The 25,283-nt window shown below is 45.2% G+C and overlaps 1 protein-coding gene across 1 annotated transcript in view; it reads right to left on the reverse strand.

The window, feature by feature from the left end:
• Positions 1-7,226: 7,226 nt before the first annotated feature.
• LOC124552283 (proton-associated sugar transporter A-like) overlaps positions 7,227-25,283 on the reverse strand; it is a 124,224-nt gene continuing 106,167 nt past the window's right edge. Inside the window, exons 11-12 of the mRNA XM_047126561.1 lie at positions 17,566-17,740; positions 7,227-7,457 (exon numbers count right to left, since the gene is read on the reverse strand). Of these exons, the coding sequence (XP_046982517.1) occupies positions 7,227-7,457; positions 17,566-17,740 (406 nt within the window). The remainder of the gene's footprint in view (positions 7,458-17,565; positions 17,741-25,283) is intronic.

The raw sequence follows: 25,283 nt of genomic DNA on the forward strand, positions 1-25,283 counted from the left end.
TATAGTGTTGCAAATGTTTCACAATCCACAGTCAAAATTTTGAAATGTGCACGATGTTAATTTTGCAGTGGGTGCAGAAAGGGCAGAGACAAGCCTTTCGACAGTAGTTAGTGGGAAAAAACAGTCTGGTGATAGTGTCAAGTGCTGGCTGGGCGATGTTGAATCCGACAAGTTTTCAGACAATCACAGTTGGGAAGTCCAGTGTGTGGAACAACGGCTACGAAATGACAGCCAGTCAGCAATGGAAACAAACAACTTTGTCCGGTAAGCGTATGTTTTTTCGCAACAGCCCAGGAATTGTTCAGAGGGTGCGCTAGGCGTGTTTTCCTTGGTGTCAAATCTGTACTGATGCTGGAGGCAGCATTTGATGTGGAATATGTGATCCGAGAAAAAGTGAGTGTTTAAAATTTAATTCGTGCTTTATTAGGCCGCATTTATTGATGTGCTGCCCTTCTTAGAAAGAAAATTGATTCACCCGTCAGAAGTGTTTATTCGACCTTTAATCACCAAAGTCTGATAAAATACGAATTTGTCACGGCAAGTTAACGGGACAGCTCGTGGTCTTACGGTAGCGTTCTCGCTTCCCGCGCCGGGGTCACGGGTTCGATTCCCGGCGGGGGTGAGGGATTTTCTCTGCCTCGACATGACTGGGTTTTGTGTGTCTTTCATTATTATTTCATCATCATTGACTCGCAAGTCGCCCAACTCCCTCGCATGGGTCCTTCCGGCCAGCAATGCCATACGATCATTTCAATGGAGCACTTTCCGTGCAAGGACTCATCGCGAAAGACTCCATAGCCAAAACTTAATTCTTGCCCTTTCTCAATTCATTGCTAATGACATTGCACCTCACAGCAGCGGAGAGTGATGTTCCTTCAGAATAGTGCACCTAGGAGTGCGTGATGTTCGATCTAGTGACTTCATTTTACAATCAGATGAAGGACAGCCCACCAAAACCCTCAACAAGCAGTCTCCAGTATTTGGAATTGTCTTTGTTCCAATGAGAGATGAAGCTGTGTTTTGTGCAACATTTCTAAATATTTTAGACAATGGAAACTCCGGTAGGAATATCAACAGTGTAGGAAAAGACAGACTGCTACTTACTGTGAAGAAGGCACACGTAAAAGACACATACAGCTTTCAGCCACAGCCTCCATAAGGAAAAGAGGGACACCAATCATACACACAATAAAGCACACCTCATAAACACATTCTGGCCAGAGATGCTGGAGTTTGTGGTCATGTGTGCATGACGCGTGCTTGCTTGTCTGTATGATTGCTGTGGGTGTCTCTGTTCCTTATGAAGGCTGAGACCGAAAGCTTTGTGTAAGTGTCTTTTAAGTGTGCCTGTCTGCAACTTAATGTGCCTTTTTTACGGTATTGTATAGTATTTTATGTTAACTGGGGACCTAAAAACCTCGGAGAGGCTCCGTCCCACCGCAGCCGCAGTGGTCTGCAACCCCACGACGACTACCGCAGTCCACTTCACCCCTCCGCCGCCCCACACCGAACCCAGGGTTATTGTCCGGTTCGGCCCCCGGTGGACCCCCCCACATGGAACGTCTCACACCAGATGAGTGTAACCCCTATTTTTGCGTGGTAGAGTAATGGTGGCATATGCGTACGTGGAGAATTGTTTGCGCAGCAACCGCCGAGATAGTGTGGCTAAGGTGGAATAAGGGGAACCAAACCCCATTCACCAAGGCAGATGGAAAACCGCCTAAAACCATCCACAGACTGGCCGGCTCACCGGACCTCGACACAGGCCGCTCGGCCAACAGGGCGGGCGGGCGTCTTACGATAAGTAGGAGTCTGTCTTTTCCTACATTGTTGATATTTGTAAATATTTTCTCTTCTACACATGCAATTCTTTGAGTACCATTGATTTCGTCTGAAACGACGATCTTTTTCAATTTTTTAAGCACCAGTGCCTTTAGCAAGGAACCACAAATGCTGTTGCAGAACACTGACTTGTAGTGGTACACTGAGCTAATGTAGTGCATTGTAGAGTTAAAAGCAACAGTCAGGCTGGAGATTGTGCTACACAATTAATTGTGATTCTAGGAGAATGTGACCACATTGAGGATACCATTGACAGTGAAACTAAGTATGCCTATTTGAGCTTGTACTATTGCTATGAAACCACAGGGGCAGTACGTAGTTTTGGTACATAGTTTATTAAATTTTAGAGCCATTTTTGCTTGTTGGATTAATTTGTTTTAGGCATGTGGGAGTGTGTCTAACAAAAATGCGAATTTCCTTTTAAATATATCACATGAAACGATGGGTTGTCGAAAATTGTATGTCCTAGTGGTTCCAAAGTGAAACCAGCTCCTTAAAACATTTGGTTGTTTACTTTCGGTCAGTATCTTCTTATATTAATTGCTTGCTGTGACAATAAAGCTTAATTTTGTGACAAATTTTAAGATAAACTGTTTTTCTGTACTTGTGCAACTCGAAGGGTTAAGAGCTGTACGATGCATTAAACTTATTTCAACCAGTCAAAGCTAGACCAACTTGAATTTTCTATCCGTTGCAGGTTACGTTAGACAGGAATTTTTCTGTCATGTTTACGAAATAAAGTTTAACTGTTTAATTTGTTAAGGCAGTAAGCTGTATTGCAGAAGCGTCAACAGCAGTAAGGAATCGACTTAATAGTCAAGCTTTACCCAGTAAACGCGATAGAGAAAATTCGTGTCTAAAGGAACGAGCAAAGGATATGAAATTAAAGTCTGCCAAGCTTTGACGGTTCATGTGGAATCACTACCTCCACTTAATTTAATTGGCAACTCTTTAGTATAAGAGGTAAAATGGAAATGAGCATACGCTGTCGTTGGCCAGGAGGCTCCATCCGAGGAAGTTCGGCCGCCAAGTGCAAGTCTTATTCCAGTCGCCACATTGGGCGACTTTCGCACCGGTGATGAGGATGGAATGATGACGAGGACAGCACAACACCCAGTCCCCAAGTGTAGAAAAGCTCCAACCCGGCCGGGGATCAAACCCGGGCCCTCTTGCGTGGGAGGCGAGCACGTTATCACCCAGCTTAGCAGGCGGACTAGCATAATAGGTGTTACCTGCGACCAAGTTAGTTTCAATGGGCACACTTCCTCATGCCCCTTGCCGGTCGGCTGTCGTTTTATGGCTGTCAACTCCATAGCGATGCGTCTTCAGCCAGTGGCCGTCTGGAAGATCTCGGTCGATTCGACGTACCCTGCCGTGCTGTGTTCGTAGTACCAGGTTGTTTTTTTTTCCGCACTGGGTTGGTTGCATGCACACCGTACTTCGAAGCACTTAAACTCCGCTGCTTCCTGCTGTATATAAGCTCACCAGAAAAAAAAAAAAAATTAGGAGCCCCAGTGTGCAGGCAAGGACGAAGCGTTAAGCCTTTACAGATGGTGCAGCGGTCGAGCCACGTGCTGGGCTGTGCACGCACTGCCTCTGTGTGAGCTCAAGGCAGTAGCGATCAGTGGGGCATTCACGTTTCAAGCGTAAACTGTACGTAAACGTGGGTGAGTGTGAGGACGTGACAGGGTGGGAAGAAGGGCCAGTCGTGTTTGGCCGTATCACTGGCTGTACTGTGTGTGAAGTTGCTGGCTGTGTCGGTGTTCAACGAATCTGCAAGCAGTGGTGCAACACATGTGGCCACAAAACGCGGCGTCAGAAGAGGCATATTCCAGGGCTCGTGATTCATAATCGCTTCCAAATTCGTCAGAATTTCTGCAGGTTGTGAGTGAACGTCCATCCCCACACCAGGTAGCGATGGAAGTTGTGACAGGCACAGCACGCTGTGAACATTTGGAGTGTGTCGCATGGCAAGGGGCCATTGATCGCATAGGTACATAAAGGCAACAGCCATTCGTCGGGCTGAAAGAATACGTCACTCGTTTTCTGAACACATCCCCCACCCTCTAAATCACCCAAGTTGAACCCCATAGGATATTTGTGGGACTTGTTGGACCAATGACATCAGCATCCGCTGCAATTTGCCCAAGCAGATCCTGAACCCGGGTGTTGCGTACCTGTATAACCTCGTGAACTCTCTCCGTGACCAAATCCAACTGGTCATCGAGTCCAGGGGTGGAATTACACGGTATTAAATCGTGCCCGTAATGATTTCTCTGGAGGTGACTAATTTTTTTGTCCAATGAGCTTTCTTGAAGAGAGAGAAAAGCCATTTCAGGCTGACACACGAGGAACCCCGATTACCGACTGCTGCTCTGAGCAGCTTCAACCTCCATTTCCATCACTCTGAAGGTGATATGCATGGCAAAGTATCCTCAGCAGTGCCACTGCTTCCACTGGAAATGGAACCTACGGGCTATCAAGCCTAACATTCGCACTCCTGTACGCATTGTCATCGATAATGATGTATGCTCTGACTGCAGGAGACACTGCAGATGCTTCACATAATCTGGTCACTGTGCACTTGATTTTGCCACTTCTCCTGCCTTTACCAATTAAATCCAAACGACAAAGAGTTTCTTCTATCATCAGGACATCAGTCGGTTATACCGCTAGTCGAGTACCACGAAAGCCAACATCCATCAGTAGCCACCACTCACGATGTAGATGAGAAACATGAAATTACACAGAGCCACCTTACTGCAAGTGGCTTTCTTATCCTGCCCAAACGTACACGGAGCTGCAAGTGTTGTAAGTAGCCTGTTTATATGTTAGCAGTGCGAAGACTGCATTAATAACTCTGGCAGCGCTGAGCGCCCTCAGTAAGAGACTCACAGTTGGAGGTGTATGGCCAGCAGTGAAGGAGGTTGGATGTTAATAGTTGGCAGTTATGGAGCTTAGAGGTCTATGAAGTGTTAGCACAAGCAGACGATCTGGACGTGTGTCCATCATGGAAATGTAATATTGTTGACGAATATATAATTTTTGGAACTGGATGTCAGGGACGATTATATATGTTTCTGAACTGGATGTCACATTATTAAGGTGAAATTTGCCAAATACATTGTTTGCTCTGCAACAAAATCTCTCCTTTGCTAACCACATACCTAGTAGTTAGAGCCTACAGTAGTTAGTATCTTTTATTTAGCTGGCTGTATTGGTGTTTGCTGTATCGCTGTAGTTCGTGAAATGAAGATTTTCTGTGAGGTAAGTGACTTATGAAATGTATGGGTTATTGTTAGGATTTATTCTTATTCAGGGCGATTCTTTTGTGTTAATTATTTGTGCAGTCAGATTGTGTATAGTTAGATATTATGGGTCATAAATGAATAGAATGACTTTGAGCTGCATTTGCAGGGAGAATTCTGTAGGTCAATGTTGAAATGATAAAAATATAGCAAAGTGATAAAGTAAAATCATATTAAGAAGTTTCAGTGTGAATAGCTGATTGAAACCTTATACGGTTTCTAATGTGAGAGTCGAAGCAGTCGACATATATGTAATTAGGACATAATAGGTGACAAGTGAGCACGAAGTGGAATGGGTATTTTAGATAAGTAGTGTTGTTGTGCAAGTGTACCCTATACATTAACGCTTCTGGTATGCCACTTGACATTGTGTAGCACCTTCATTAGTCCTGTGGACTCAAATGCTACAATGTCTACCTTACATAGTGTGCCAGTTGCAAACAATGCAATGCACGAAACGAGTCGTACGCTGCAATGGAATGTGCAGTGGAAGTTCCACAGCTCGATTATTCTACATTCCCTTAAAGGAATGCAATATATAGTGTTTATGAAGGTGGTCTGGGCAAAGATTCCAATAACTCATTTTCACAGGAGGCTGAGTGGATCTGAAGGTGTTCTGAAGGGAATGGAATGAGGAAAAATGCCATCCCAACCTGGGATGCTCGGTTGCTGCCTGAGTCAAGTGCTCTATGCTCTGCGTCGTCATGGTACACAATGTGTCTGTGTTTAAGTGAAATGAATGAAAACTTCGTGACATCACAATGCGGTCATTTCAAATTATTTAGTGATTCTCGACTCTGTGGCCTCAATGTTGACAGTACAGTGATAACTCTACTGTGTTGTGTTTACATGTATTCACAGTAAAGCACATCTGCACATATCTATTTGCAAAAAGTATTAGCTTATTAGCTGCTGTAACTGTGGATACGTATGGCAGTAGTGGTGGTGAACATACACTATAGGGTAGTTTTGTATAATGGTGAAGAAGAGGTGCCTTTAGTTTAGGTAACAGAGGGGACACAGAAGTTTGTAACCACTAGTTACAAGACTCTGTGAATAACCCTCGCCTTTGAAGCTTGCCGAAGTGTTAAAATTAGGTACCAGTCTCTGATTCAGATCCAGTGACATCGTATTACCAGTTCAGCTATCCAGACACCACACGTGATCTGATATTGCAGGTCCACTTCTTCCAGTCCCTCTCACCCTTGCCTTTCTTCGCTAATGGGGTCATTAATGGATGGAAAGGTGTTAACTGGTCTGATCTCTAAACCGGTGCATCTGAACTTTTGAGGATTGATGACCGGTATCACTTCATACCGTAGCCCACCATTTAACGAGTAAATGGTATTGACGGTTTATCTATCCATTGTGGATCACTGTACAGAATGGTGTACACTTCTAGTTCCGCAATGCTGGGTGCAATCTTGAGGGTGGCTCAGATTTTTACAGTGAGCCCTGACTATGGAAAGTGTGATTCACAATTCTACAGAATGTCATCGATATTAGACACCTAATACTTGCATCTATGTTTCCGCCCCCAGCCCTCTGACACGCATGCATTGACTGTCCATGTCACGAGGACTGAAATGTGAAACACGAGGCCAGCACACCGCGGGCTCCAGTGCTGCGGCAGTAGTGACGTTATGCAATCCTTCAGTATCGGTGCATCTCGTGTTCACCAGAGGCACCCGATGACTCTGCAAACCTCTTCCGAAGCTGAAATGTTCCCGTCGTTTCTGGATTGTTCACTTAAATGCAGTCCACAATTTGGTGTGTGATCTGCAGTACGACTCGACAGAGAACCCCTCGCGTTCTCCTCTGAGGACCCGGAACTGCTGCTCACTTTTTCGTGAACGTGCAGCAGCACGCTCTTTCATCGGTGTGAAGTAGCAGGTCTCCTCGACAGTGCGGTGCGAGGCAACTTCTCGTCCTCCTGCAGCACTCCTGGGACCTCGCCGCTGACCTCCCAGTGGGTGGGATCGGGGTCCGGGAGCCTCGGAGTCCCGGCAGAGCCGTCCCCGCCAGCTGCCGCCTCCACGCCGCACCACCCACAGGGCCTGCTGGGCTGCCCTCGGCCTACAGGTCGAGGTACATCACCTGCGAGGCGCAGACGGCGCCGCAGAGCGCGAGGAACGAGGCGACGGCCGCCACGGCGGTGGTGGTGCCGGCCGCGCTCACGATGGCGCCCATGCACATGGAGAGCGCGAACTGCGCCAGGAACACCATGGAGCTGACGATGGCCACGTCGGTGCCCAGGCCGCGCACATGGGACCCCGGCAGCGCCTCCCCCGTCGCCGACACCGAGAACTGCAACAGTGGGGGACGTGTGGGTGTGGCTGTGGGTGTGAATCCAGTCATGTGGTAGACGAGGCAAGTCCTCGACAGTGTGCTTCCATGTATTCGGCCGAGACCGTGCGCGATATTTCGACAATTTACCCAGACGTGTCGAGGTGCTACGAGTTTCATCGTTACGCGTACCCACTGTGCCTGAACTCTGACCAGACTTCGAACTATTCTTGGTGGGTGTGCTGACGAGGACTGTCGATAAAATATCAATACGTATCGGCGATTTTTTTCACCCAATATATCGATGTATTGATCTCAATGTGTTTTTAAAGTAAAAAAGAAATTTGTGGTAACTTCCTATGGGACCAAACTGCTAAGGTCATAGGCTTATGCACTACTTAATCTAACTTAAATTAACCTAGGCTAAGGACAAAACAAATGGTTCAAATGGCTCTGAGCACTATGCGACTTAACTTCTGAGGTCATCAGCCGCCTAGAACTTAGAACTAATTAAACCTAACTAACCTAAGGACATCACACACATCCATGCCCGAGGCAGGATTCGAACCTGCGACCGTAGCGGTCACGCGGTTCCAGACTGAAGCGCCTTTAACCGCACGGCCACAAGGACAAAACACACACACACACACACACACACGCACACACACACACACACACACTTACCCCCATGCCCGAGGGAGTACTCGAACCTCCAACGGGGGTAGCCGCACAAGCCGTGGCAAAGCGCTTTAGACTGCACGGCTACATCGCGCGGACTTTTAAAGTAATCTCTCGAAATGAGCACTAACCCTGAGAATGGATACCCCCTAAGTACGAGGATCACTCCAAAAGAAATGCACACTATGTTTTTTTTAAACCCATCTTTTATTCTACATGTTTGAAAGTCTTACAGTGTGTAGATACATCCTTTAGGAACAGTATTTTCATTTCTCCACATAATTTCCATCCCTCTCAACTGCCTTACGCCATCTCGGAACTAGCGACTGTATACCCGCATGGTAAAATTCTGGACCAACCTGTTGGAGCCACTATTTGGCAGCGTGCACCTCGGAACCAGCGAATGTATACCTGCATGGTAAAATTGTGGACCAACCTGTTAGAGCCACTGTTTGGCAGCGTGCACAAGGGGGTCATCATCTTCAAACCATGTTCCATGAAGAGAGTCTTTCAGTTTCCCAAAGAGATGATAGTCACATGGAGCCAAGTCAGGACTGTAAGGCGGGTGTTTCAGTGTTGTCCATCCGAGTTTTGTGATCGCTTCCACAATTTTTTGACTGACATGTGGCCGTGCATAGTCGTGCAACAGCAAAACATCCTGCTTTTTCCGATGTGGTCGAACACGACTCAGTCGAGCTTGCAGTTTCTTCAGTGTTGGTTCCACTTGGCATGTTGTCTACAAGCAAGAGTCCTTCGCAATCGAAAAACACCGTAACCATAACTTTTCCAGCAGAAGGTGTGGTTTTGAATTTTTTTTTCTTGGGTGAATTTGCATGATGCCGCTCTCGTGAAAAATGATGGAGCCATGTTTCATCACCTGTCGCAATTCATCCAAGAAATTCATCTGCACCATTCTCGTACTGTTCCAAAAGTTTGCTGCGCACGGTTTTTCTTGTTTCTTTGTGAGCCACTGTCTACGTCCTGGGAACCCACCTGGCACTAACCTTTTTTAACGCCAACACTTTCAGTATTCTGCAAACAGTTCCTTCCCCTATCCCAAGGCAGCGTAACAATTCGTCACTGAGGTGCGTCTGTCAGCAGTCACCAATTCGTTAACTCTCTGCACATTGTCTGGAGTGTGCTGTCGCTGCGAGGACAATCCTCAATATTGTCGTGGCCGCTTTCATCACGTAATCAACTTGCCCACCGACTAACTGTACTGCGATCGACAGCAGCATCTCCGTACACCTTTTTCAACCTCTTGTGGATGTTTCCCACTGTCTCGTTTTCAGAGCACAGGAATTCTATGCCAGCACGTTGTTTCTGACGAACGTCAAGTGTAGCAGCCATCTTGGAGACATGCTGTGACGGCGTCACTCATGTGAACAGGTTGAACTAAGTTTGAAAACATGCGGGAAGGATGTATCTACACACTATAAAACTTTCACACATGCAGAATGAAAACTGTATTTTTACAAAAATAGTGTGCATTTCTTTTGGAGTGATCCTTGTACATCTGCATCTACGAGGGTCATTCAATAATTAAGGAGACAAATTGGTCTGGCGAAAAAACTGTTAGTAAGGCAACTTTGGTACTTTTATGGCTTTACGTTGGCATCACAAGGATGAGCCCTGATCAGCTGATGTATCAACATTGTTTTGTTTACAACCTAAAAATACATTTCAGGATCGCGAGTTCGCTTTGAACGACCACATTAGTTGAACAGCATTCTGTTATTCGTTTTTTACTTGCTGAAGGTGAGAAACCAGTGAATATATACTGTCGAATGTCTAACGTTTATGGTAATCGTGCAAATTTTTACAAGTAGGTATAGCAGTTCAAAAATGATCGCGACTCAGTGACTGACGAATACCGTCCTGGCCGCCCAGTTGCAGTTCCAACTGCCTCACTTGAAAATCGAATTGATGACATCATTCGTGCCAACTACCGTGTGACTGTGGAAATGATAGGTGATAAGGTTCGAGTTAGCACCGGTATACTTCATAATATTATCTGTAACCAGCGGAAGTACCGCAAAACATGTGCAAGATGGCTCCCTAAAGCAGTTGACACGGTTACACAAAGAAACAAGGTTGAGAGTGCGCACAGAGCTAAAGGAACGTTATGAAAGAGAAGGTGAGCATTTTCTCAACAAAATTTTAGCTTGTGATGAAACTTGGGTTCACTATTATGAGCCAGAATCAAAAAGACAAAGCAGTGAGTGGAACCACACAAACTCACCTGTCAAAAAAAAAAAAAAAAAAAAAAGTTCAATACCCATCTGCAGGAAAAGTAATGTTGACGGTGGTTTGGGATGCTAAGGCTCCAGTTTTTTGTGATTATCTCGAAGAGCAGCGTACAATGAACAGCCAATATTACACGGATTGGCTTTTAAACAAGGTGAAGCCAGCCGTGAGAGAGAGACGTCGTGGATCTCAGACAAGAGGTGTGATTCTCCAGCAAGACAACGCACGTCCTCAGATTGCTCAAATAACCCGTCAAACCATCAACAAAATGGGCTGGGAAGTACTGTCTCATCCCCTTCCAGGCCTGATTTAGCACCTAGCGATTTCCATTTGTTTGGTGCACTAAAGGGGGCATTACTTGAGAAGAGGTTCCATGACGACGACGACGTGAAAAAGTTTGCGGCAAATTGGCTCAAACATCAAGGTAAAGAGTTCTTTGCAGCCAGAATAAAAAAGTTTGTAGACCGTTGGAATAAGTGCATAAATGTTCAAAGGGATTGTGTTGAAAAGTAGAAAAAGTGGTGTTTTGTAAAAATAAGCACTTTTTTCTCCAGAGAGATTTGTCTCTTTAATGATTGAATGACCCTTGTACATCTACACGGATACTCTGCAAATCACACTTAAGCGCCTGCCAGAGGGTTCATCGAACGACCTTCACAATAATTCTATATTATACCAATCTCGAGCAGCGTGTGGAGGCAAGCGGGGTAGCCGCGTGGTCTATGGCTCCTTGCCACAATGCTCTTGGCTCCCACCAATGGAGGTTAGTCCTCCCTCAGGCATGGGTGTGTATGTTGTTCTTAGCGTAAGTTAGTTTAAGTTAGATTAAGTAGTGTGTAAGCCTAGGGGCGGATGACCACAGCAGTTTGGTCCCATAGGAACATACCACAAAAAAATTCTTCATCTCCAAGTAACTACTGCAAGCAACATCCTTCTGAATGTGAGTAGTGTATTCATTTCTTGGTCTCCCTCTACGATTTTTACCCTCCATGCTGCCCACCAATACTAAGCTGGTGATCCCTTGATGCCTTAGAACATGTCCTACTAACCGATCCCTTCTTCTAGTTACGTTCTGCCACAAATTCCTCTTCTTCCCAATTCTGTTCAGTATCTCCTCATTAGTTGTGTCCTCTACCCATCTACTTCGACCACCATCAGTTATTTTGCTTCCTAAACGGCAAAGCTCATCTACTACTTTAAGTGTTTCGTTTCCTAATCTAATTCCTTCAGCACCACCTGATTTAATTCGACTACATTCCATTATCCTCATTTTGCTTTTGTTGGTGTTCATCTTATGTCCTCCTTTCAAGACACTCTCCATTCAGTTCAACTGCTCTTCCAGGTCCTTTGCTGTCTATGACAGAACTACAGTGTCACTGGCAAACCTCAAAGTTTTAATTTCTTCTCCATGGATTTTAATTCCTACTCCAAATTTTTATTCTGTTTCCTTTACTGCTTGCTCAGTACACAGATTGACTAACATCGGGGCTAGGCTACAACCCTGTCTCACTCCCTTCCCAACCACTGCTTCCCTTTCGTGCCCCTTGACCCTTATAACTGCCATCTGGTTTCTGTACAAATTGTAAATAGCCTTTTGCGGCCTGTATATTACCCCTGCCACCTTCAGAATTTGAAAGATACTATTCCAGTGAACATTGTCAAAAGCTTTCTCTAAGTCTACCAATGCTAGAAATGTAGGTTTGCCTTTCCTTCATCTATCTTCTAAAATAAGTCGTAGGGGCAGTATTGCCTCACGTGCTCCAACATTTCTACAGAATCCAAACTGATCTTCCCCGAGGTCGGTTTCTACCAGTTTTTCCATTCGCCTGTACAGCATTTGTATTAGGTTTTTGCAGCCGTGACTTATTAAGCTGACAGTTCGGTTATTTTCACATCTGTCAACACCTGGTTTCTTTGAGATTGGAATTATTATATTCTTCTTGAAGTCTGACGGTATTTCACCTGTCTCACACATCTTGCTCACCAGATGGTTTTATCAGGGCTGGCTCTCCCAATTTGTCATCACCAGTAACGAAACAGTAAGGAATATTTGGTGTCGTTCACGAGCTCGTTGATGACGAGCAAGTTGGGATGCACATGTGGCCATCTGTAGATTTTTCCTGATTTTAGCTTAGAGCCCGCAGTACCGTTTCTGGCTGACTCCTCTGCTGTCACCCGTCCACTGGATCCAAACAGAAAAATATGTCGGGACTGTTCAGATTTCTCCACTTGTCACTCCCATTTTCCGGTCGCCACTAGCTCCAAATGACGAAATGACAATGTGTAAAGCCAAATAGCAACAGCGAACTATAAATAATAAATGACAATCGCTAAATAAACCCATGACAACTTAAATAACGACATACAAAACAAAAACGCAACGAATTTATATACCGACGTAATATAACCACCCTGTATTTAACTTGCAACTTCGTTTTCATAATACTTCTGCGTAATCTGAATTCTCTCGCTGATTGTTGGTGTGTGGTAGATCAAAGCTGTAACAGTAGACATAGTACGGACGAGATTTTCCCGACTCCTGCGCTTTTAAATGTCAGTAGAGTATACGTTCCTTAAGTAAATGACAATATTGCAACTTCGAGATTTTTTGTTTTCAGAGTAATGTTTGTAATTTGTGAAAGAAGATGACAGGACACACTGAATGCTATCATTAGAAATGCAATATTAAAATACAGGGTTATTCTAAATTATGGACCCATTTCCAAAACTTCGTATTTATTTAGGTACAAACCCATAATGAACAAGTTTTATACCCATGAAAAGAGGAAGTTTCAAAGTTTTTTGTAATCTTTGATATCAGTTGAATAATTTGTAATTAATTAAAGGCAAAGGTCCCGAGTCTCGGTCCGGCGCACAGTTTTAATCTGCCAGGAAGTTTCATATCAGCGCACAGTCCGCTGCTGATTGAAAATCTCATTTTGGAAAGATCCCCCAGGCTGTGGCTAAGCCATGTCTCCACAGTATCCCTTCTTCCAGGAGTGTCACTTCTGCAAGGTTCACAGGAGAGCTTCTGTGAAGTTTGAAAAGTAGGAGACGAGCTACTGGCGGAAGTACAACTGTGAGGACGGGCCGTGAATCGTGCTTGGGTAGCTCAGATGGTAGAGCACTTGCCCGCAAAAGGTAAAGGTCCCAAGTTCGAGTCTCAGTCTGGCACACAGTTTTAATCTTCCAGGAAGTTTCATATCAGCGCACACTCTGCTGCAGAGTGGAAATCTCATTTTGTAATTAATTAGTTTTTCGTAACCATTTAGTAATTAGAACTGTGATAAATGTTATAAATGTTAAATATGGTCACTGTTGGCTCCACGGCAATCATCGACGTGGTATCCAAACTCATCCTACACACGTGAAAGCGTATCTGCTGTTACTGGGTGCACGGCAGCAGTGAACTGGTTCCGCAGATCGTCCAGAATGGTCTGCAGAGGCGGGAGGTAAACAACTCCCTTCACAAAACCCCATAAGAAACAGTCGCAGGGTGTGAGGTCAGGAGATCTCGGTGGCCAGAAGTGCAGAGCCAGGTCCTCAAGTCCCCTACAACTGATCCGGCACTGAGGAAGGGAGTCATTTGAAAAGCCTCGTGCATCGCAGTGCCGATTGGGCGGAACTCCATGTGTTGGAAAATGAAGTGCTGAGAAGCTTCCACAAGTCGAGGTAACAGCCATTGTTCTAACGTGTCCAGGTATGCGATTCCTGTCACAGTTTTTTCGGCAAAGAACAATGACCGGTCAACCCTTATATGGAATACTGCACAGAAGGCGTCGATCTTTTGTGAGTCGTGTTGCAGTGCTGAATGTGGATTTTCCAAATCCCACATGCGAACACTGTGTCTGTTGCCTTTTCCACTAAAGTGGAATTTCGGTTCATCGCTAAAAATTGCACGCCGTAGAAATGCGTCACATCCATTCCTGCTAGCACTTAACCACAAAGTACGAGACGTTTCTGTTTGTCATTGGAATTGGGGGCCTGCACAAATTGTAATGGGTAGGGCTTGTACAGCAAACGCCATCTCAGAACTTTCCATATAGTTGGTTGGGATATTCCAAGTTCTCGACTAGCTATAGTGGTTGACTTACTGGGACTGTGCACAAAACTTTCTCGAATCTGTAGGATACCAGCCTCTGACACACGCAGTTAGCCTGTGCTTTTTCCTTTGCACACAGTTCCACTCTGCTTAAATTGCTTAAGCCGACAGCTAATGCTTTAACGAGTTGGAGGACGAATACCGAATTTGGTTCGAAATGGCCGCTGCATTGCAACGTGCGACTCACTTTTTGCGAACTCGAGAACGCAGAAAACCTTGTGCTTGAGGCGTAGCGCCGTATACCGATCCTGCCTTGGAGGCGGTTAAGTGGGAGATGTGTCTCAGATCTGGATGGTGACAGATGGAGACGCGAGACTGGACGCGCACGTAGTTTATGTATCCCACTAGAGTGCACTAAACTAATAGAATGTTTTTCATAAACTGTTCTAGTATTTTCATAAAGCGTTATTATGCCCTTTTGCGTATGTAAAATGTTATAAATGTGTTGTAGCAGTATGAATGATGCGTGAGTGTGGTTTAAGGTTAATATGAAGATAAGTGTTTAACGAGTTATGTAGTAAGATTTAGCGTGGGAGCATTTCGAAGAAGTATGGATGTGGACAAAGGGGATTTTGGTAGAATAGATTTGTGAAGTAAGTTTATGGTAAAGGGAAAGTTAATTCAGGTATAAATAACGATAGTAAATAACTTTATGCATAAGCAAAACTTCAGCATATTAGGTAATTACGTCGGTAAAAAGTGCAATCGTTAGGTTTACTATTTTGCGATTGGTTATTGATGAAAAGCGCGGACTGACCCCGGAGAATGTTGTTGAATAAACTGACCAATGGTAAAGCAATATTCTTCGCGCGCCTTTCTCTGCTGGTAGAGAAGACTTAGAGTATTCTAGAGAAGAGTCGCAGGCTAGCCATGGAACAGTTCGGACGTGTGTAGTAGTAGTTCCGATGGAAATGATAAGTTGCCGGATCTAGCAGTGTTACATACATCAAAAGTGTGGTAAAGTGATGGCATTATTATTCCGATGTGCGTGTAGAAATTTCGGAATTTTTAAGTGAATTTTGTGGCGAGAAAAGATATATTGCACGTGGCGTATTGAGCAAGTCGGTGGCTAAAAACTGTGACTGTATTTGGTACCGACAGACTTAATATTTGGCGAGCATTCTCAACCAAAAACAATACGTATTTTTGTAGCTACGAGGGCTATCCACAAAGTACATTACGTTTTCGTTTGTGTCCGTTAGGGGCGGGGCTAGCGCGGCCATCTTGGTGTCATGGCATTCCGCCGCTCAGGCGGCATCCTGCCGTGCTAGTGAGAGGTTCGTGCTGTACTCCGTTGAGTTACTCTGACAGTTTGAAATGTCAGCGTTAATTGAAAATGCCACGACGTGTGAAGTGCGTGCTTAATAAGGTTTCTGACTGCAAAAAACTGTACACCGATAAAAATCTATCGGCAGCTTTGTGAAGTGTATGGGGACAACATAATCACTGAAGGTGGAGTGCGTCAATGGGTCATAAAATTTAAAAATGGCCGAACTAACGCTCACGACGATGAGCGAAGTGGAAGACCCAGCATAGTGACTGCCGAACTTGTCGAAAAAGTCGATGCCGCAGTCCGTGAAAACCGTAATTTCACAATGACGGAACTCTCTATGAGTTTTCCACAAATTTCACGGAGTTTGTTGCACAAAATCATTACCGAAAAGCTTGGTTACCACAAGTCTTGTGGATACCAAAAACCTTGACAGAGATTCATAAAAATCAGCGAACGGCTGCAGCGGTAACGTTTTTGGACGCTTACGAGAAAGATGGCGACTCATTACTCGATCGCATCGTTACTGGTGACGAAACATGGGTTAAGCATGTGAACTGCGAGACAAAATTGCAGTCAATGCAGTGGGGGCACACAAATTACCCCCAAAAACCCAAGAAATGCATGCAGACATTGTCGGCAAGGAAGGTGATGGCGACTGTCTTTTGGGACAGAAAAGGAGTTATTTTTGTGGATTTCCTGGAAAGAGGCACTACAATAAACTCCAAAAGGTATTGCCAAACTCTGCACAACCTCAGAAGAGCAATACAAAACAAGCGCAGGGGAAAGTTGGGCTCAAAGATCTTGCTGATTCACGACAACACCCGGGCCCACACGGCAAATCTTTTAAGTGGGAGTTGTTTCCTCATCGCCGTACAGTCCCGACCTGGTACCGAGCGACTTCCACTTATTCCCAGCAATGAAGAAGTGGTTGGCTATGCAGCGTTTTGATGACGACGCACAACTTCAAGAAGAGGTAACCACGTGGTTGAAGGCGCAGGCGTCCGAATTTTACGACGAAAGAATGTCCAAGCTCGTACATCGCTACGATAAGTGCCTTAATTTAAATGGCAGCTATGTAGAAATGTAGTATTTAAGTGTGGCTTTCGTCTGTATATAATAAAAAAAATTTCCAATACTTAATTTATTTTTAATTCCAAAACGTAATGTACTTCGTGGATAGCCCTCGTATTACGTTTTTGGGAAATGCAACACCGTAAACTTGCTAACGTGAGTGAAAGGGATAGTGAGTGACTGCGTTAAGACTAGCACGGGCTTGGCAGTGATACTTGTTCACCTAAGTTTCAGAATATGTTAATTGAGGGCAAAATTTCCAACCTTTCATTTCGTGTGAAAACTTTCTCCCGACACATAGATTGGTGACTTCAATTGCAGCCTGGTTCACGTCGAAGTACAGTAGGTTTCGCTCGGCTTCCCTATTGATGATCTACTGAGACAATGTTCACAGGTAGGCGCAGGTTCGTCGTAAAGGGACGGAAAGAACCGCGCCACTGCATGCTCCACAGCCGCCATCTCACTCACGACTGACAGTGAAACGGAATGGCGGCCATACTGCCGCGCGCGAACTCTACTGGCCGCTTATGAAACCATCACTGCCCGCCCTCTGTCTCCCGCCAAAAACTTTGAACCTAGCCCTTTTCATTGTGAAAAAGCTTGGATTTTTACTTGAATACATACAAATTTTTGGAAATGGGACCATCAGAATAAGCGTGTATATTAAAGTCGTGTCAGAGTGCCGGCTGAAGGGTGAAGCCTGGAGGCGGCAGCCCAGAGAGAGCGTGGCGTGCGCAGGAGGAGAGCTGCGGCCGTACCGTGCCGGAGGCGTGGTAGTGGGCGACCAGCAGGTAGGGCATGGTGAAGAGCGTCGAGTACATGACGCCGGCCGTCCACGAGAAGAGGATGACGCCCACGCGGCCCTTGGTCAGCGCCATGAGCGCCATGCCGGCGCTGTAGAAGAGCAGCCCGCCCACGTACACCTTGCGCGCCCTGCAGCGCAAAAAGACGCCGTACAGCGTGGGCTGCTGTCTCGTACACTAATGGCTTAGCACAAGTCTGACAACACACAAAAAAATCTATTGTTACAACTGAAATTCACTACTCTAACTACCACTTCAGTTTCTTTTTCAGTTACAATTCGATTTCAATTTCTTTCTCTTATACATTCCTTTTTGATAGTGATTAAAATTCTTCTGGGTATTATGCCATGTCATTGCTAAAATTAACAACAGTAATAAACTAAAAGTGACGTTTCGGCCGAATTGCAACGGCCTTCCTCAGGGCATGACTGGTTTTGCACGGGGATAGGTCTGAGCCTGGGGTTGATCTGTTATTCTGTGCAACGGGTTAATCTCAGATGTACCCTTTACCCTGTGGCTCCTGCAAGATGCAATTTCCATCCCCACACTATTACAGAAGTCAGACAGACGCTCCTAACGTTCTAAAGAGAAATGCCTGAAAAACTTTCAGCAATAAATATCTTCTGGAGTCGTCCGCTGTAAGGAAATGACACAAAAATTCGCATAATTTCTTACGTAACTAGTGGGATACTTGGGTACTGGAGTAGCGCTAGTTAGTGTAAGAAAAACATGAACCTAATGAAAATTATTATTTATTTTGCAAAAATTCTGAGAAATCACAATGGAAATTTTAGTTATGAACTGAACAAGTTATATCCTGGTTCAAGGATAGGATTCGCTAATGAAATTTCTATACAAAGTTTAAGATGGTTGTTGACTTGGCAGAATGGCTGAGAGGCGCACCTACTCAACTTGAATAATTATCCATTAGAATGTTGCTAGGTACGGTCGAGGCTGTCGCGTGTGAAATGCAGTGAAGTGTACTATTGTGGAGGAACTATGGTGCTCACAATAGCTGTAGCCAACAATACCGTAAGCTGTGATGACTGCTGTCTGCGCCGCTCGCTGCTGACAAATAAGATAACTCTCGTTCTATCTGGATTGACCTTTGCCAATCAAAATCTCCCTATGCCTTGATGAAGTGAAGGACTCCTATTCGCCCCTAGTCTAACTATTGGCGTGGTACACCGGTCAGATAACCAATCCACCGTGATGCCACTCAATAATTCGCTCGCAGGCGTTTAACTATAACTTTGTTCGTTTACACCGCACAATAAGTGTGTCGGCCAACACAGTGAACAACACTTAATCGCAAGGACTCAATATAGAGAGTCGCACTTTGATTCGCTCTCGACAGAGGTGCTCTCCCAGTGAAGTACTGAGGAGAGACTTGTTCCTCGCTCCAAGAGCGACAATCGAATGGCCCCGCTCCATTCCAGATGTGATGGGGTATATCTTTGGGTCTCTTCCATTACTCCTTCAGCTCGAGGCGTCAGAAATATCGCCTGCCAATCAGCATTGCTCTTCTAAAATGGGAGAATGACGTTTCGTTTAAGGCGACCAGTCCGGAAACCTGTAGTATCGGCGTTTGGCGTTTGCTGTCTCCTGTGAAAATCTCTGAAACTGCGTGCTATGTGTAAAGAATGCGTAGGCGGGCCGCTCCCGCACAATGTAGCGGAATTTGCTTTTAAGCTGAACACGCGATCGTTCCTCCTTTCCCTCGGGCAAACGCTGTCCGCTCCACGGGCGGTCACCGACCGATGTAGATGGGTTGGGGCTGGCCTCCTGGCGTGCGGTTGCCTCTCTCGAACTGAAAGCTCCTGTGACCATCGTGTCTGGAATGTATGTGTGTACGCCAGCCTCGAGTATTTCAACCACGGTGCACACTTGCGATTAGTTATTTGCATATCGTTTACATCAATGCATACAACATTGACTTTATCTTATCGTGTTTGGGTTCGAATGAAGCGTCTTGATGTGCGGAATATGATTGTGAGGGCGGAATATGTAAGCAATGAAGGTCAGGAGACCACGACGTCTTACATAGGTGCTTCTATTTATTACAGACAATCGATCTCTGACGTCACTATTGTAAAACTTTTAATTGTCCCTCTAATATGATTGGCTAGTTATGATGAAAGGCCGGCCGCGGTGGTCTAGCAGTTCTAGATGCGCAGTCCGGAACCGCGCGACTGCTACAGTCGCAGGTTCGTATCCTGCCTCGGGCATGGATGTGTGTGATGCCATTAGGTTAGTTAGGTTTAAGTAGTTGTAAGTTCTAGGGGACTGATGACCTGGGAAGTTAAGTCCCATAGTGCTCAGAGCCATTTTTATGATGAAAGGGAAGATGGAAGGAAAGAGGATATTCGTGGATGTCCATGTCGTCAATGATTGGTATCACTGCAGGTGTTCACGAACTACGGTGTGAGTGTGGAACTGCCTACACAGGAGACACAGGGAGACCTGTCAGATTACGAGTTGCAGAACACGAACGCTATGTACGATTACAACAACATAATAAATCGGCGATAGCGGAACACCACCGTGACTGTGGAGAATGTGTCAGGTTCCAGGAAGCCCGAATACTGGCGAAAGAATCGTGGATGCGAGAAGGCAAAATACTGGAGGCTTTCGAAATTATTAAGCAGCCTGACGACATCAACAGAGAAGATGGCTACAAACTCCCGGCGTCCTGGTTGCCGGCCATCCCAGTCCAACGGGCCGCGAGCGGTCGCGGGGCAGAAGCTACACGGGACACGGACGTCTCTGCACAAACAGCTGTAGAGCAACTGTCAGTCCACTTTTGAGCACACCAGGAGGAAAACTTGCCGACCAGAAGCCGAACGCTGATTGGCGGACAGCTACCAATCGTTGACGATGTAACGAATAACCTCTTTCCTTCCATCTTCCCTTAAGTGATGACTAGCCAATCATATTAGAGGGCCAATTAAAAGTTTTACAACAGTGACGTCAGACATCGATCGTCTGTAATAAACAGAAGCACCTATCCCTATGCAAAACCAGCCGTGCCGTGAGGTAGGCCGTTACAATTCGGCGGAAACGTCGGTTTTAGTTTATTATTGTTGTTAGTTTTAGCAATGACGCGGTATAATACGCAGAAGAATTTTAATCACTATGACACCGGCTGCAGAAGCCTATGTTCTTAAAGCATTTCTTTTTGTAACACACAATTCAATTTCAATATTTCAATTTCTTTTTATTATGTACAATTCAATTTAGTTTTCCTTATACACAGTTCAATTAAAATTCACTTCATACACCTGGTTAATCACCCAAAACTTGCACCGCAAATATTGCGGAAACGGAAAGTGCTATTGGTGTACGGTTCTCACACAATGGAGTGGTAGCCAGTGGCTCGCATTCTTAGCCATTACACAGATTGTAATAATACTTAAAAATTGCATTTCTTGTGCAAACGTACATTTTTTAAAAAATAGATCAATGCCTATTGACACTAACAAACTGAAAGTAGGAACATTAGAATTTGAGTGGTGTTTGTTGCAGGATTCTAGCGCGAGTCGTTTGCGACACATCGTATTTTGAAAAGTTCCCACACCGACACTTGTACAACACCTGTGATAGCACACACTAAACAACAAGACAAGTTATGAGGGTTCTGAACAGTAACGAGACGGTTGGTTATCACAGGTTTCACTCAAAATGACCACCGGCAGTGTCAGTACACACTTCCAGTCTGGTACGGAACGACTGCTGCATACGTGCCAGCGTTACAGCCGAGATGTCCGAGCAGGCGGCAGTAATACATCGCTCCTTATCATCGGCTGTAGTTCGTGTGTCCTTGTAGGCAGCGTCTTTCAGCATTCCCCACATCAAAAAATTCTACATGTGTCAAATCCAGGGTACGTCCTGGCCGAGGTACAGGTCCTTTGCATCCAGTGCAACGATTTGGAAACAATTCGTGAAGACATGATGCAGTACTCGGTGCAGTATGGGCTGGACACCCACCATGTTGGTACCACAGGCTCCTTCTGGGCTGCAGAGGAAAGTCCTGTAGCATCCGCGAAAGATGGTCTGTTAGGAGGCTGCGATACTTGTGCATGTTCTGTGTTCCATCTACAAAACACAGGGCCTATGACCTGATGGTTCGCTATCCCACACTACACCTCTACATTCGACAGACGCTGACGTTCTGGCTGGCGAAGTAATGGTGCTTGTCTCCTGTCTTAATACCCATATGCAGAAGTTAACACGATTCCCATAATTCGTTCCATGCAGCTCTTGGTGGAGAGCGATGTGATAGGGGTCGAACTTATGTCGACAGAGAATGCTCAGCGCAGTTGCCTGCCTCGTGTCACTTCCTGCGCGGGGCTAACGTGTGGTTCAGCTGGAACAGCAGCAACAACATTAACTACCCCTCATCTTGATTTGCAGCTCCTTGTATTGCCCGTGTTTGCAGTCAAAATTGTTGGATGTGAGGTCCGCCAGTTACGCAAAACACCGTGTTTTGCATGACTGGCGGACCCCACACCCAACAATTTTAATCACCCCTCTTCTCCACGGTAGATGACAACAGCCAAACAGTTGCAGGATGAAGATTTATTGAAATCCTTGACCATGGTTTCGGTATATGTCAATATACCTTCATCAGAAGCAAAAATACACCTGAATGGGAAGACACGTTCATTACCAAAAAGCAACATAACTGAGATAGAAGAGAAATACAAACACTTATAGCTTTAAGAAACCATCAAAGTATTACAAGCACAAAAACTTTTAGTCACTTACTAAAATCGCATCCTGAAGTGGAGATGCATAAAACAATCGTACCAAAGGCGTCGTCAGTAGTTAAAATTAAAATATCACCTCCATCTGTATAGCATAATTCGGAAGAGATGGTCGATGCAAACACGGCATATTATCAGCCTGTGAACTAGTGTGAAGAGGGTGTGGAAGCTCTAGGGCAGACAGTTTCACCGAGAGAGGGGTGCTTTCTTCATGCCCTCACTTGATTCCTTCTGTTAAGCTGTCTAAGAGCTACACTACCACTTGTACGTAATTACGAGCGCTATTCAGAAAGTATGGAACGTTTCCGTCTGACGCCGCTAGGCGCGCGCCGATCGCATATATTGTGGTGTGCGTGTGCTCGGCAGCTCAGTCGGCGTCCATCCGTGACAGCGGAAATGTCTCTGCGCGTCTCGTTTTTTCGATATTCGAATTTGAAATAAACGCTGCAATCGAAAATCCCGCCAGCTGTGAAGTGCGGTCTGTGATACGGTTTTTGTTGGCAAAAAACCTAAAACGCACAGAAATTTACCGTGAACTGTGCAAAGTGTACGGGAACAATGTAATAAGCAAATGTTCCTTCTGGAAATGGTGCTTTCGGTTTAAAAATGGCCGAACCAACTTTCATGATGAATAGAAGAGTGGACGCCTGTGAAAACCGTCGCTACACAATAACGGAGCTTTCGCTTTCTCTTCCACAAGTTTCACAGACTTTGTTGTTTGAAACTGACACTCAAAAGCTAGGCTACCACAAATTTTGTGCACAATGGGTGCCCAAAATGCTTACAGAGTACCATAAAGAAGAGCGAATGGAGGCAACGTTGACATTTCTGGAGGCCTACCACAAATGTGGTAATTCATTACTGGATCGAATCGTAACCAGTGACGAGACTTGGGTGAAACACGTCAACTGCGAGACAAAATTACTGTCCATGGAGTGGGGGCACACAATTTTCCCCCAAAAACCAAGAAAATGTTTGCAAAATTTGTGAACAAGGAAATTGATGGCGACAGTCTTTTGGGATAGGCAAGGTGTGCTTCTTATTGATTTTCTCAAACGTGGAGCAACCATAAATTCTGTCCAATACTGCCAAACTTTGCACAGCCTTAGAAGAGCAGTTCAAAACAAACGCCGAGGAAAGCTGGCGTCCAAAATTTTGTTTTTGCACGACAATCCCCGACCTCACACGGCAAACCGCACTCCTTAATTCATTCAAATGGGAAATTTTCCCTCATCTGTCTTACAGCCTCGATCTTGCACCACGCGACTTCCACTTGTTACCCAAGGTGAAGAACTGTCTTGCAATGCACCGCTTTGATGACGACGCGGAACTTCAGGCGGGTGTGACTCACAGGCTGAAGTCTCAGGCGGCAGAAATTTACAACGAAGGTATTTCAAAGCTTATCGACCGCTATAATAAGTGCCTCAATGTGTTTGGTGACTATATGGAAAAGTAGTATGTCAGTCGCTCTTTCAGATGTATATAATAAAATGTATTTCCTGTACTTAGTTTGTTTTGATGCCAAAACGTTCCCTACTTTCTGAATAGCCCTCGTAGTTGAAGAGGTTGGTAAATAATTACCGAGATGGTTGTTGTGGTGTCACCGCCAGACACCACACTTGCTAGGTGGTAGCCTTTAAATCGGCCGCGGTCCGGTAGTATACGTCGGACCCGCGTGTCGCCACTATCAGTGATTGCAGACCGAGCGCCGCTACACGGCAGGTCTAGAGAGACTTCCTAGCACTCGCCCCAGTTGTACAGCCGACTTTGCTAGCGATGGTTCACTGACAAATTACGTTCTCATTTGCCGAGACGATAGTTAGCATAGCCTTCAGCTACGTCATTTGCTACGACCTAGCAAGGTGCCATTATCATTTGCTATTTATCCTGTGATGCATGTACCGTCAGACCGATTTTCACCAATTATGGATTAAAGTTAAGTATTCCAGCAGCTACGTACATTTTTGGCTATTCTCATTTCCGTGTCCTGTTCCAGACCTCACGCCAGCCTGCGTGAGCTTAAACGCGTGCCTTTCGGCTTCCTCTCATAGTGACTTGGCTGTCTTGCCAAGTCACAACAGTTGTTGTCTAGTTGTCTATTGGAATATCTTGCCGCACACACCGTACAAGAACGATCTGCATTCCTCCATACACGATCAGCATGCCGGTTTTTCCTGCATTGGTAAACCCCATCGTCCGCTCAAGCCCCACTGCCTGGACTGTCATTCACTGACTGATGAACAAGTCGCAGTGTACTCAAGGAACACACTGTAAGCAAACACAACATCATTGTACCTGGCAACTAGCGCAGGTTGAATGCCAAAAACAAGTGTTGGTATCCACACTATTCAAAATAAGATACCTCGCAAATGACTCTCACTGGAATCCTGTGACAAACACCACTGACATTCTGAATTCCCCTACTATCAGTGTATTAATGTCAACAGCCATTGTGTGCACAAAAAATACACATTGTGAGTATTATTACAATCCGTTTATTGGCTAACAGTACTAGCCCCGACAGATGACGATGAGGTCCCATACTCCAAGGAGTGTAGGGGACGATGCGGGAGACCCACTCCACCTACAGGGTGTTTCAAAAATGACCGGTATATTTGAAACGGCAATAAAAACTAAACGAGCAGCGATAGAAATACACCGTTTGTTGCAATATGCTTGAGACAACAGTACATTTTCAGGCAGACAAACTTTCGAAATTACAGTAGTTACAATTTTCAACAACAGATGGCGCTGCGATCTGGGAAACTCTATAGTACGATATTTTCCACATATCCACCATGCGTAGCAATAATATGGCGTAGTCTCTGAATGAAATTACCGGAAACCTTTGACAACGTGTCTGGCGGAATGGCTTCACATGCAGATGAGATGTACTGCTTCAGCTGT

This window comes from Schistocerca americana, chromosome 10 (genome assembly GCF_021461395.2).
Source record: "Schistocerca americana isolate TAMUIC-IGC-003095 chromosome 10, iqSchAmer2.1, whole genome shotgun sequence".
In the NCBI taxonomy this organism is placed as follows: Eukaryota; Metazoa; Arthropoda; class Insecta; order Orthoptera; family Acrididae; genus Schistocerca; species Schistocerca americana.